Below are 12,931 nucleotides of genomic sequence, written 5' to 3'. Positions count from 1 at the left end.
CACCTGTGTTGGCTGTTATATTATTGCAAACAAAACTTTTGGCTTGTCTTCCACTCTAAAGCCTAATTTATGCCTCTACGTTTGCTCTCGCGTTGATGACCGGCGTAGATCACATGATCTACGCGAGCCATGAATTTTACGTGCCGCGTAGCTCGTGGCCGGCTGCGGTGCACACGTCGCCAATCCTTGCACGACGTAGATGGCGGGGCATAGCTCGCTCGTGATTGGTCCGTTCGATGGCGTACTCTGCTTTTTTTTCTCTCTCCCCGCCCCCCGCCCAGATACTTTCCGTGAAGGCAACTGGCGGCGCAAATCGGACTGTGCTTGTGGATATGTGCCTGGGACGAGAGGCGGAAAACAACTTAAAAAAACAAAAACAAAACAAAAAAAACAAACAAACAAAAACTGTGTTCGCTAAGCGCGTGGCTGTTGTGTTTTGGCGAGTTTACGGCCGACACCGGTGCAAATTGGCAATAATTCATTGCCACGGTGATGAACTTAACTCTCTCCCCCCAGCTTTGTTTCGTGTCTGAATTAAATTGAACTTCCTGAATTTGTCATAAAATGCAGAGGAATCTCCACTCTGTGGCGTCCCAGCCATAGCGACAGCGGGACTTGGTGTGAAACTCCAGCAGACACTGATGTGTATTGCGCACAAGTTGGATGGCAAACGCACGAGCGGAGCTCCGCCGTGACGCCTCTGTGTGAGCCTCAAGCAGAAGTATACTGAGGCCTTAAGGCCCTGTTTACACGGAAGCAAAGCCGGCTTCGTTCCTCAAACAAATCTTGTACAGACAGCTGTCTCAAGACATGCGAGTGTCCAAAAGAACACACCTAGGACGTTTAACGGCTGTAATATATATGCCAAGTCTGGAGTGGCGCTGTAGCGCTGCCACAGGGAGTTAATGGAAAGCATAGAAAAACAATCAGTGAAGAAGACGAACCATTGATCTGAATAGCTGGGTTTGAGGCCACGAGGCCGCCTATTACTCCTCCCAAGAAACGATTCTCGGCATACGATCCTATACATTTACGGTACTGAAATTGGAGAACATTTGAGACGGTACTTAGTAGACACAACAGGCGTCTAGCAACTGAGCGATAAAAGAAATGGGGTCCTCAAAGTAATTTAAACATCAGTCTCCTCGTGAGATGGGAGGACTAAGATGGCTGCCCAGTCGCTTCAACAGCTTGCACGGGCGTGTATGGGCTATCGGATATCCAGTAATATATACATATCAGTGAGACGAACACAACACAGAAAAGTGACAATGCTGGGTGATTGAAGTACAACATCTAGCAAAACATTTTGCTAAAAAAGCATAAACAAGCTAAGGAGGTTGTGCAAAACAAGGAAGACACGGCTTTCCGCCATTGTACTGTATATAAACATACTGGCGGTTCATGCGCAGTCAGGGGAGAAGTAGCTATCCTGCTATGGTGTCCACATTGGACCGTACAGGGCCCGTTTTGAAATCTTTCCACTCTGGAGCTCGGTCTCAAAAGTGGTCGGTTTCAAGCTCCGAAACCGAGCTGCTGTGTGGACAAACTGGCCAAACGGTAAGAAATTTGTGCGAATACTATGAAACGAGCTTTTGTGTGAACGGGGCCAAAGACCAGTAACTTCAGTTCCTGTGTTTTGACTACATATGATTTTGCCACAGTCTGCTAATAATAGACGGCTGACTGAGGTACTCAGCTCAAACTTCACCATACCGACTAATGTGGCTATATTAGCACTTAGTACAGAAGCACTTTTTGTAAATACAGAAGTGGAATCATGACGTCATGAGAAGTTGAGAACAGAGGGATACTACCTGTATGGTTTTGAGGTTGGTGAGTAGTAGGTTTTGGTTACGTTGTTCTGCCAGCATAGCCTCTTTCTCTCGACTGAGTCGGCTCTCTGCTTGCTTTAACATGTCTCTCTCTTTAGTCAAGTTCTCAACTCGCACCTACAGACAAGGACGCACTGTTAAGTGGAATAGCAGTTGAGGGCACAGACATTAAATTGGGTACATAATAGGTAGACCTTCTCAGTGTGGAATACATCTCAGTAATTTGTTTGTAGATTGTTCAGTGAATGAGAAAATGAACTAAGACACAAAAACGGGTGTAGTGTGAGCCTCTGGGATGAAAAAAAAAATAACTACCCGTTTTTCAACAATTCGTGTCACAATGTGTGGTTGTTATATTGAAACCCTAAGAAGGGTAGGTGCTGCACACCTCCTCAAGTGCCAGTTTTTCATTAGCTTGCCGCAGGTCTTGGGTCACAGTGTGGATGATGTGCTCATGGCGTTGAACCGCCGCAGCCATTTTTTGGTTCCTGCCCTGGAGGGCTGAGGTCTCTCTACGAAATGCCGTGACAGTCTCTTGAAGCATCTCATACCTACCATAAAAAGAGATACAACACAAAAAGCAATTCATAAAGACATTGCAAAAAAAAAGAAAAAGACAGGATTCCAACATGTCTGATAAGATAGATTTATCATGACTTTATTATTTTGCCCACACCTCTTGTTGCTGAACTCCAATTGAGAAGTCAATTTGGCATTACTTGAGCGAACCTCTGTCAGCTGCCGCTCCAGTCTGTCATGCGAATCATTCAACATTCTGTCGTTCTCTGCCTTTTCTTTTTTATACAAGGTGAAGGTGTCATTTAGCTGGAGGAGCAGAGACCCACATTGAGCTAAACCGATGCTTAAATATAATACCACTTGGATCACAGCATTTCAGAAGAATGTTTTACCTGTTTTAATGCAGCTTTAGCCTGTGTGGCTTGTGCAGAGTCAGCAGCGACTCCTCTTTGAGGCGTTGAACGAGTTACTGGGGCTGATGGTCGTGTGGGTGCACTTGCAGGGTGTGAAGAATCTGTACAGAGGTAAACACGTAAAATAAATTTATTTATACCCTTTCATGTTTGTTTTTTCTTCATAAAAATTGATTTTCTCTTTTTTTTTTTTTTTTTTTTGTGTGCCTGGATGTTGACAATCAACATTTTTGGGATCTTGTCTTGAAGTGTGGAATGCTCTCCCTACTGAACTTAAATTGTAGACAAATACAAATGCCTTCAACAAAAAACTCAAACAGTGGTTGAAGTTGGGCCAAATTTGCTCATTGTGAGTGAGAGAGATTTGCGTTATCACCTGTACAGGAAATGTATTCTTTTAATATTATCACTGTACATTGATGTGTGATTGTAATGATTCATTGTAGGCTGGCTCTTACTTCTGCGCAAGGGAATGCCAATTAAAATTAGCTTAATTACCGGTAATTTAGCTAACTTGGGCAGAGTTACATTGTAAAATTGTTGATTAATGTGCATTTGTCCCATTTCAAATAAATACATTCAAATGGGTACGATATGTCACCTTGAGAGGGCAGGTTAAATCCAGTGCTCTGTTGTAGCAGAGTTTTGTACATGTCTCTCTGTCTAGAGTTAGAGTCAGCAAGTTGCTTCTGTAGGTTCCTCTGCTCTCTCAGCTGCTCTACCTCCTTCTCAAGTTTATCCACACTGGTCTCCAACTCTGACACACTGCAAGGAAATAGAAGGGCAATTAATTAATTAATTGTTGATGTTTATTTAAAGCAGATTGTTCATTAGCGTTCGGTCAATAACTACCATGCATAAAATGATAAAGGGGGTTCACCACTTGAGATGTGGAATGATGATACAAATCATTTAAGGTTTCATTCAAACACCCCCAAAAACAGAAACTACAACAGATGTATCAAACAACTAAAATGAATACAATACAAGAGTGGTTAAGTTTTGAAAAACATTAAGAATATTATTTCAATTAGAATGCAAACATATTAACTTAAATCTCGCCTTGCGTTGTGGCCTATTGGTGGATTAAAATACTTCACGCTTACCAGACACAAATATATGGTGTCACGGGTTTTTTGATGACATGTAATACCATTAGTGGGACTGTGAATGCTTCCATCACTCATAATACAGGTACTTTTTTTTTTTTTTTTTTTTAAACAAATAATACTTTTAATTTCAAACAATTTTGTTGTAATTTTCAAGTTTGAAATCAGAATATTTTATATCTATACCTTGTCAACATTGTCTTGCTCTAGTGGTGTTTTGGAGTCTTTACACGCCACTAATAAATGACTGATGCCATTTCAAATGCTGCACCAAGGTTTAAAAATAAATAAATAAATAAATAAAGCATTGAAATAATCGAATTGTTACCGTGCTGATGTTATAAGGGTTTGCTGCCTTGTGTTATCCTCCTCTAGTTTCCCCAGCCTTTCTAGTAGGCTTCTGTTTTGTGTCTGGAGCTCCTCTACACTGCGGAAAGAAATCTGATGGGGCTGGTTGACCTGGCCAGGAATAGAGGAACTGCCATCATCTTTGGTCACCTGATTACCTCGGGCTTCTTCAAGTTCAATCAGCAGTGCGCACACCTGGAATGAATGAAAAGTAACAGCAGTGAGGAAATTATTTTATCAATGCAAATAGTGTACAAGAAAGGAAGTGTTATCAAACAAATCACAGCCTTGATATATCTTGCTTATTATAATGATGCTTGACCGCTTTAAAAACAGCTGTGTGTATGTGTATGGTGTACATGGCTATATGCAACGTACTTGTGCAGAGGTGTCATCCAGCAGTCTTTCTGTCCTCAGCTTGTCCTTCTCCAAATAGTCACAATGTTGCTTGGCCTCATCCTTCTCTTTCTGTAAACTGAAGATCTCCTAATAACAGCACAAAAGTTGCATGTAAGGAACTATGCTAAGTCATTTATTTAGATTTATTTTCACAGTAACTGAAATGATGGATGTATTGATTATCAATGTCTCAGACCGTTCGAGCCTGTTCCAGTTTATTCCACAAGGAGGCCATTGAACTCTGCATGGTCTCATACTCCTCCCTCTGACGTCTGAGGACGGGTGCTTTGGATTCCACCTCCTGGACGACCTCATCCAATACTTTGCTCACCCTTCTGGTCTCCTGCTTCTCCAATTGCAGCTGAGTCTGACACTCAGAATATGCATTATACAGCTGACAGCACACAGACATAACACAGAAGGGGAAACAGTCAGAGGTCTATGGTTATTCGATAGAGACGATAGAAACAGCATCAAAAAGGCAACACAATGTCAAATTTAATATGATAATGTTACTATTTGTTATTTTTTCCTGACTACAGCAATACGAATAAATATATATAGGATAGGGCTGGGTACCGAAGACGGTACTTTTTGTGGGATCAACCGATTTAAGTCGGTACTTCAGTCTTCCGAGCACTGATTCACGTAAAATCAAACAGTGTCGTGTTTTGGTTCTGAAGCACGTCTTTCAATGTTGTGACTGGATGGGATTGGAAGAGTTGACGATTTTCCATGGTGCACTTGAAGGCAAGATTATACGTGCACCAGCTTCCTGACGTCACCGATTCACGCCACTTCACTCACTAAAATACATTTCCGGGTTTTGGAAACGAACGAGATTTTTGCAGCGCCAAGCCAAAGAAATACAGTTTCTGTAGTGTGACAGCTTCCACACCAGGTGCAGGCTGGCAATGTCCCCAGTTCCCTGCAAACAGTGCACGCCTGAGAGGGAGGTGTTGGCGGTGTCCTCGACGTACAAGGAGCCCATGCAAGTCTTTCCCCATCGAATCGAATCATGCTGGAATGTACACGGCTTCACCATCGTTAAGGTATATAGACATTGTAATTTGGACATACTACTGGTGACCATTAGGGCTGCGTTCAAAATATCGATATATTGTTATCGTATCGATATGCCTTTTCATATCCCAGATGGGATAGGCTCCAGCACCCCCGTGACCCTTGTGAGGAAAAGCGGTTAAGAAAATGGATGGATGGATGGATGGATGGATGGAACAACAATGTGAATGTCGTGTCAGTTTTTTTTTGTCACGTTATTTACACTAGGGCTGGGTATTGCCGCCAACCTCACGATACGATACGTATCACGATACAGGGGCCACTATACGATACGTATCGCGATACATATGTATGCCAAATAAGACATTTAATTTTTTTTTAAACAAAATATAGGAAAATTGGTACACTGAGACACGTGCCATGTTAAGTTTATCAATAAATAAATGTTGACATTCTTCCTCTGCTTCATTTTTCTTAGCAAGACACAGTGTCCAATTACCAGTGAGCTATTTTTGCATTAATTGAAGGCAATTAACTTCAAAGACGCTGCTGGTTTTTATTTTTTAGGTACAATGCAAGCCGCAAAGGCAACGTGAACTGCCGATTTAAAGTTAACGAGCAATATCGATTCTGACGCCTGCGTATCGATACGTGTATTGTGACGAGGCCCGCAACGATATATTGCCGTATCGACTTTTTGAGCACACCCCTAATTTACACAGCCTGTACTGTGGTTGATTTAAATTATTGTTTTTATAAGGCCATGTTAAATAAAACAGATTATCAGTGTAACTGCAATGGATTCAATTCTTAATGTAAATATTCATATTTTTACTAATGCATTAAAGGGACACTTTACTTATTGATCCATTTTTAGCAGCAAAAAGTTGCTACTTTTTCAATAATTAATTTGGTGACGTGATTATTTTTTTATGTACATTTAATAACTTTTAAACCATTGTTAAAATGAATCGAACGCCGGCATGTTTGTTACACGTGACTAAATAACCCGGATGTTTACGTCACTAGTGTGTAAACGCTACACTATGGAAGCACTATGCAACGCAGCCGTGCATCTAGCGTCAAACCCGGAAGGATTAAACCTTATCGCTTCGAGCCAACACGACAAAATAACACTACCGAAGGAAAGTCTGCCTTGGATGTGAAAGTTGTGGCGCCAGATGGTCTTTTCGGGCACAAAATAAACTTTGACGAACGAGTGAATCAGGCGGGGGGTGAGTGGTGCTCGTGCGGGAGCTGCAGGAATGGACAATCCGCTAATGAATGTGTGCTGTCTGGAAATGAAAGAACTCGAGGATCGGTTCCTTGCGGACAATCTCAACTGCATCCTGGAACATCAGACATTCAACATGGCAATACTAAATAGACATTCTCAGGATAGCTTTGGTTGCGATGAAAGATGTGAAGAAGAAAAGTCTTGGAGGAGCAAATATCCAACAGGTAAAGTGACACACAGTACGAGCAATGCAAAACGTGTGGAACTGACGAAATATTTCAGGAAAAAGAAAAAATAGTAAAATTAAATGTATCGTCGTTACAGCACCCAACCTCCCCTAGCTGTTTTTTTTTTCTTTTTTGCGTAGCGTCCCACTGCGGTCAGGCCAGCCGCCACTCGAAAAGACGAAGTCAAGCCAGCCGCCCCAACGATTGTTAATACTGTGCATTACGGTAACGTGCCGACGTGCCCCTGCGTTGGCCACCTTCAAATGAATTATGAAATAAAACAGTCCGTGCAGTATAATAACCAATGCCCCCCCACCCCCGAAACATGCCTACCTTTCGCTTTAAATTTGCTTCGCTTCTCCGAGATCTTTCAGTGGCCGTAGTAAGACCTCGATTTGTGTCGGCTGTTGTGAGAGTGAAGGCTCCGTGTTGCTAGCAGTTGCGGCTCCTCCATCGGCTTGATTATTTCCCACGTCTGGTTCTTTAAAGATACTCGGTACTGCGTTGGGCTTTAGTATTAGGCGTGTGGCGTACCCCATCTCAAATTGTAACATATATTCGAAGTCCTCATGCCTGAAATGTTCGCTGCGCGCACGCCTGCTTGTCCTTCGGGAGGTTGACAGCACTTAGCAAACAAACCATTGTCTACTCAAGTAGCTTTTTTTTTTTTTTTTTTTGGGGGGGGGGGGGGGTCTCGCGGGTTTTTCCTTGCCGACGCCTTGCAAAATTTTGCAATACAGTAAGGCATAACTGACGTTTGTGTCTTCCTCGTTGTTATGTCTGCGTGAACTACTGTTCCCCAAGCGAGTATACACACTAGTGACGTCACCATTTGGGGGCGTTGCAACACGGAAGTACTTCTATGTTGAAAAAAGTTAAATAAATCAATATAGGAGTGTATTCTTCAGCTCTTATGCATGTTTCGTAGCTATACTAACTATTTACTGCCAATCAAGCCATACATGTAAAATTAAAGGAGCCTTCCTTTAAATTAGAGTAAGAAGTTTCTACTATTTGCAGCATTGGTAATTTTGACTGTCTAAAATAGCTACTGCGTGAATTCCTCAATTGAATTGAAAATTGTCGATTCTGACGCCTGCGTATCGATACGTGTATTGTGACGAGGCCCGCAACGATATATTGCCGTATCGACTTTTTGAGCACACCCCTAATTTACACAGCCTGTATTGTGGTTGATTTAAATTATTGTTTTTATAAGGCCATGTTAAATAAAACAGATTATCAGTGTAACTGCAATGGATTCAAATCTTAATGTAAATATTCATATTTTTACTAATGCATTAAATTAGAGTAAGATGTTTCTACTATTTGCAGCATTGGTAATTTTGACTGTCTAAAATAGCTACTGCGTGAATTCCTCAACTGAATTGAAAATTGTTGTGAAACGTGGATCGAATCGAATCGGGCCCTTGTGAATCAAATCGAATCGATTCTGGAAATCTGAATCGATACCCAGCCCTAGTGACTATATATAAAATAGCAAAAGGTTGTGGCCAAAACGTAACGAGCATTACAGACCACGTCGGGTACATTCAAATGATTAATTTGAACCCAATTATTCTGTTTGTTCATGTCATGTCCTCTTCCAACTGTCATTTTTTTAATATATATATATATATATATATATATATATATATGATTCCAACGTGGGTTCAAACTTTGAGCTCATCGCGCAGCAGGCTTTACCTTCTTGAAAAACTCCATAAGAATCGAAGTTAACATCAATTATTATTGAGTTATGAGCACCAACATTTTGGATAATAATTTAAGGTCCATTTCAATCCAGAATTCAAAATGCAAATAAGACGGTAGGATGGAGTGTGGATAACTGAAGGTGGCACTCAAAAGACAATATTATTGACTAATGACTATCCATCTGATTGTTTTTAGGCTTTACTACAATCAATATAAAAATTGCATTTCCATTGTTGCCGATTTCCAACAACGAATTATGATGAAGATCAAACATAACTTATCTAACAGTAGATTTATGAATCAATTACATGGAAACCAGAAAAGTACTTTGTTTTGTTCCACTTACATCAAAGAACTTCATTCCAGGCTTGACAATGGCAGCAATGGCTGCTGCAGATGGACACATGGACTCCAGCTGCTCCTCAGTCAGTGAGGGCGCACCTGAAGAAAAATATTCAACAAACTTTGTAACAATGGTCAAGACTACACTGACTGGCTGAACGATTATGGGAAATAATCTAACTGTGATTTTTTTTTTTTTCCCAAAAATTTCGATTGCGATATCATATGCGATATTTTTTTTTCATGGTCCTTTTCAATTAATTTTTTTTAACCAACAAAAAGTTAATTATAATAAACAGTATCAGGTCTATTATAGATGACAGGATCTTAAATTAAAGGCACATGAAGCCTTAATACAGGGGTGTCCAAACTTTTTCATTTGAGGGCCACATACAGAAACTCAGAAGGACGTAAGGGCCACATAATGTAATGAAGAGAAATCGTGTTTAGTCCTAAAAATTGTACAAGTAATTTGTGATTTTGCATATTTAGCAAAATGCTACAGTATATAAACCAATGTATTTGTAATATGGCAGAAGGGTTATTATAGTTTTGGAATTTTTCATTTTATTTTTTATTTTGTTTTGAGCTTTGCTTTTTAAATGTAGTTGGTTTTAATTAGTTTTCAGGATGGTTCTGTTAGTTTTAGTTCTTTAATAAATGCTTAGTTTTAGTTTAGTTAGTTTCAGTATTAGTTTTTTTTTTTTTAACGTGTATTAGATGTGCGCAATATTTAAAAAACACAATGGGCGCATGTCATTATTCCGGTTTAGAGATCCAAACCAGAAAACAGCATGGGACCCTTAGCACAGGCAAACAAATATTTCCATAAACAAATGAAAATAAAGAGGTCATCTTTTCTTACAGCAACATTTTCCAGTGGCCTTGATCATGGAATTTTCCAGCTCCTTCTCTATTTTCTTGAGCTTCTCTTGAAGCTCCGCCTCTATATAGGTCTTTTGTTCCTCTGCATCAGACACCTTCTTTTCCAGCATTTTGTTAGCTACCGGTACACAATAACAGAGAGGATATCGAGGGATTTAGTGACATAAATGTTTTTACACATTTTCCAACAGAGGTACAGTACATGCCATGTGAAGTCAACCCAAACTTCTTTATTTTTACAATATTATGTTTTAGTCAACTCGACTAGTCTAAATGGGATATTCTGATTAAAATTGCATTTCTGGAATATGAGCAAAAGCAGCAAAAGACACCTGTTTTTCACCTGTTTTCTGAAGCTGAGCCGTGATTGGTTGTTACCTGAGCACTGAGCAACTGTAATATCATTTTCAATCGGCAGCAGGTAACAAAAAGGCCGCTCCAAGTTGGATTAAAAACAAGTGAGATGTTGCTTCTTAACTCATATTCCACAAACGCAGTATTAATCAGAATGCCTTGTTTAGACTAGTGAGGGCAAGGAAATGTTAGGGTTGATGTCTCGTTTAAGTAGATATAACAAATTTAAGAATAAACAAAGGGTTCAGCAGAATATTTTCAGATGAGATGTGACAGTAAAGTTCCAGGACTTGTGCCACACAAGTTAGATTACAAAACCAAATTACAAGTTTCCTATTCAATGTGGACAAGACGATCACCAATCAGTCTTCAGTGCACGAGGAGAGGAGAGGTGAGGCGAGAGTTGTGGCAGAACAACTCGTGGCTGCTTCATCATGACAATGCACCTGCTCAGAATGGCCTGAGCATCACAAAGTTCCTGAATAAGAGGAACATCACTATTGCTGGGGCAACCTCCCTATTCATCGACTTGATTTTGTGTGATTTTTCTCCTCTTTCCCAAGCTCAAAGGCTCCCAAGCTTCAGACTCGTAGGGGATTACAATTAAGGGGAACATTTCTACTTTGTATTAAATTGATACATTTTGTGACACCATTCCTGGAACTTTTCTGGCACACGAATATTGAGACTTCAATCAATTCAATAAGTGACTAGATGTATGATTACAGTCCATTAAGAAACAGGGATTTTAAAATGAAAAGATAAATAGGGAATTAGCAAATGGATTCAAACCTTCTGCAGTGTTTTTAACCAATTTGCTGAGTTCTTCGACTGCTCTGCTCAGTTCTTGATTCTTAGTTTCCATGTCTGCTGCCACACCCTGCAAAATAATGTATAAAAATTCAATTGTTTAATATATGAAGAAAGAAACATGATTGTGATGAGAATCATTAAATCCAAGACATGTGAATTTGTCAAATTTATATCCATATTAGCCTCATTTTGAAAAAGCACAGATGACACATTACCTATTATGCACCTTTATGTACATTGTTACTCATGCAAAATCAGAACAAAGAGGAGCAAAAAAAAGACCCTGCTAAACAGCAGAAATATAATGAATGAAACAAAAAACGGCAGAAATATAATGAATAAAACAAAAACGCCAGAAATATAGAATTTAAAAAACAGACATTTTGTTCTTGTTTGTAACAGATGCTCGCTTATTGCACAAATAAACCAGATGGATTATTTTTCTATAAAAAGGCTTACTTGCTTATGTAAATTAATGTACACTTGCAACTAGTAGTGGTTTGCATGTTCGAAGGCCCCTAGGAACATGGGTTGTTTGCATATTCTCCCTGTGCTTGCCTCATTTATTTTCCCACACCTCCCACATTGCAAATCCACGCATATTAGATTCTATGGCAACACGAGTGTAAATGGCTGTTTGTGTATACAATATGTGGTGTGTGCCATGTGATTGACTGGCAACAAATACAGGGTGTACACCGCTTCTCAACCCTAAGTCACCTGGGATCCAGTTCACACATGAAACTAATGGACAAGCTCATAGAAAATGGATGGATGGGAAAATATTACCAGTACATATTTGTTAATTCTACATGGTCTCACCTTGTACAGAGAAGACAACCTGATATGAGCATTGAGCTCATTGCGGTATTTCTCCTCCATGGTACATAGTTCATCCTTAGCCTAGAGAGTTAAACAGAGAATATGAAAAATGGGTGCAATAATTTGACACCCTTGTGAATATTGATTATACACCATGCATTCGGAAAGTATTCAGAGTGCTCACTTTTTCCACATATTGTTATGTCACAGCTAGGCATGGGCTCATATTATATTCTGACAGTGTGATAACAGCAACCTAAATCATCTTGCACAGTGCACATCAAATGAAATCATACCATTTCATGATAATGTTGATCCTTTTCCACTGAGGCAATTGTAAAAACAAACTCTAAAGTTGAGATAACAGCAGTCAGTCATTGCTTTTTCAGTAGCCCTTTCATGCAAATAGAACCAACTATACTTTACTCGTAGAGTTCAAGGACAATGCTGACCGCAGTTGACGTATTGATTTGTTTGCCTACCCGTTTACATTTGCCGTTGAGGTCTTCAGCTTGTTTTTGCTGGTTGTCACTGGACTGCTTCAGAGAACTGAGTTGACTTTCCAGTCTGGTCACCTATTGAAGAAAACCTAATGAATTGTACAGACATTTGCACCATGTATAGAATCTTGTGCTTCAAAATCCTATTTTTTTTATTTTTTATTTTTTTTTTATTTTTTTTTTTTAATTAGCAAGAGCATGTGTGGGTGGACACACATAATAGAAGTTGTTTAAAGTAGTGAGTGTTATGCATTTGAATAAAGAAGATAAGAAATCCAATAGATTTACTTGTGTAATTGGTAGGGGTGTTGGAAAAAAAAAAATCGATTCCGCAATATATCGCAATACTAAAGCACGCAATTCTTGAATCGATTCAGTAGGTAGCCGAA

General features: G+C 39.7%; 1 protein-coding gene across 1 annotated transcript in view; it reads right to left on the bottom strand.

Moving 5' to 3' along the window:
* Positions 1-12,931, bottom strand: part of LOC144030587 (nucleoprotein TPR-like) — a 52,135-nt gene that overhangs the window by 33,740 nt on the left and 5,464 nt on the right. Inside the window, exons 7-19 of the mRNA XM_077537025.1 lie at positions 12,525-12,617; positions 12,043-12,123; positions 11,200-11,287; positions 10,034-10,171; positions 9,173-9,267; positions 4,820-5,017; positions 4,603-4,710; positions 4,205-4,419; positions 3,369-3,532; positions 2,747-2,868; positions 2,512-2,660; positions 2,224-2,386; positions 1,818-1,952 (exon numbers count right to left, since the gene is read on the bottom strand). Coding sequence (XP_077393151.1) covers positions 1,818-1,952; positions 2,224-2,386; positions 2,512-2,660; positions 2,747-2,868; positions 3,369-3,532; positions 4,205-4,419; positions 4,603-4,710; positions 4,820-5,017; positions 9,173-9,267; positions 10,034-10,171; positions 11,200-11,287; positions 12,043-12,123; positions 12,525-12,617 — 1,749 coding nt within the window. The remainder of the gene's footprint in view (positions 1-1,817; positions 1,953-2,223; positions 2,387-2,511; positions 2,661-2,746; positions 2,869-3,368; positions 3,533-4,204; positions 4,420-4,602; positions 4,711-4,819; positions 5,018-9,172; positions 9,268-10,033; positions 10,172-11,199; positions 11,288-12,042; positions 12,124-12,524; positions 12,618-12,931) is intronic.

This window comes from Festucalex cinctus, chromosome 1 (assembly GCF_051991245.1).
Source record: "Festucalex cinctus isolate MCC-2025b chromosome 1, RoL_Fcin_1.0, whole genome shotgun sequence".
Lineage (NCBI taxonomy): Eukaryota > Metazoa > Chordata > Actinopteri > Syngnathiformes > Syngnathidae > Festucalex > Festucalex cinctus.
Note: the sequence above shows the minus strand (reverse complement) of the source record. Positions and strands in the feature narration are given on the sequence as shown.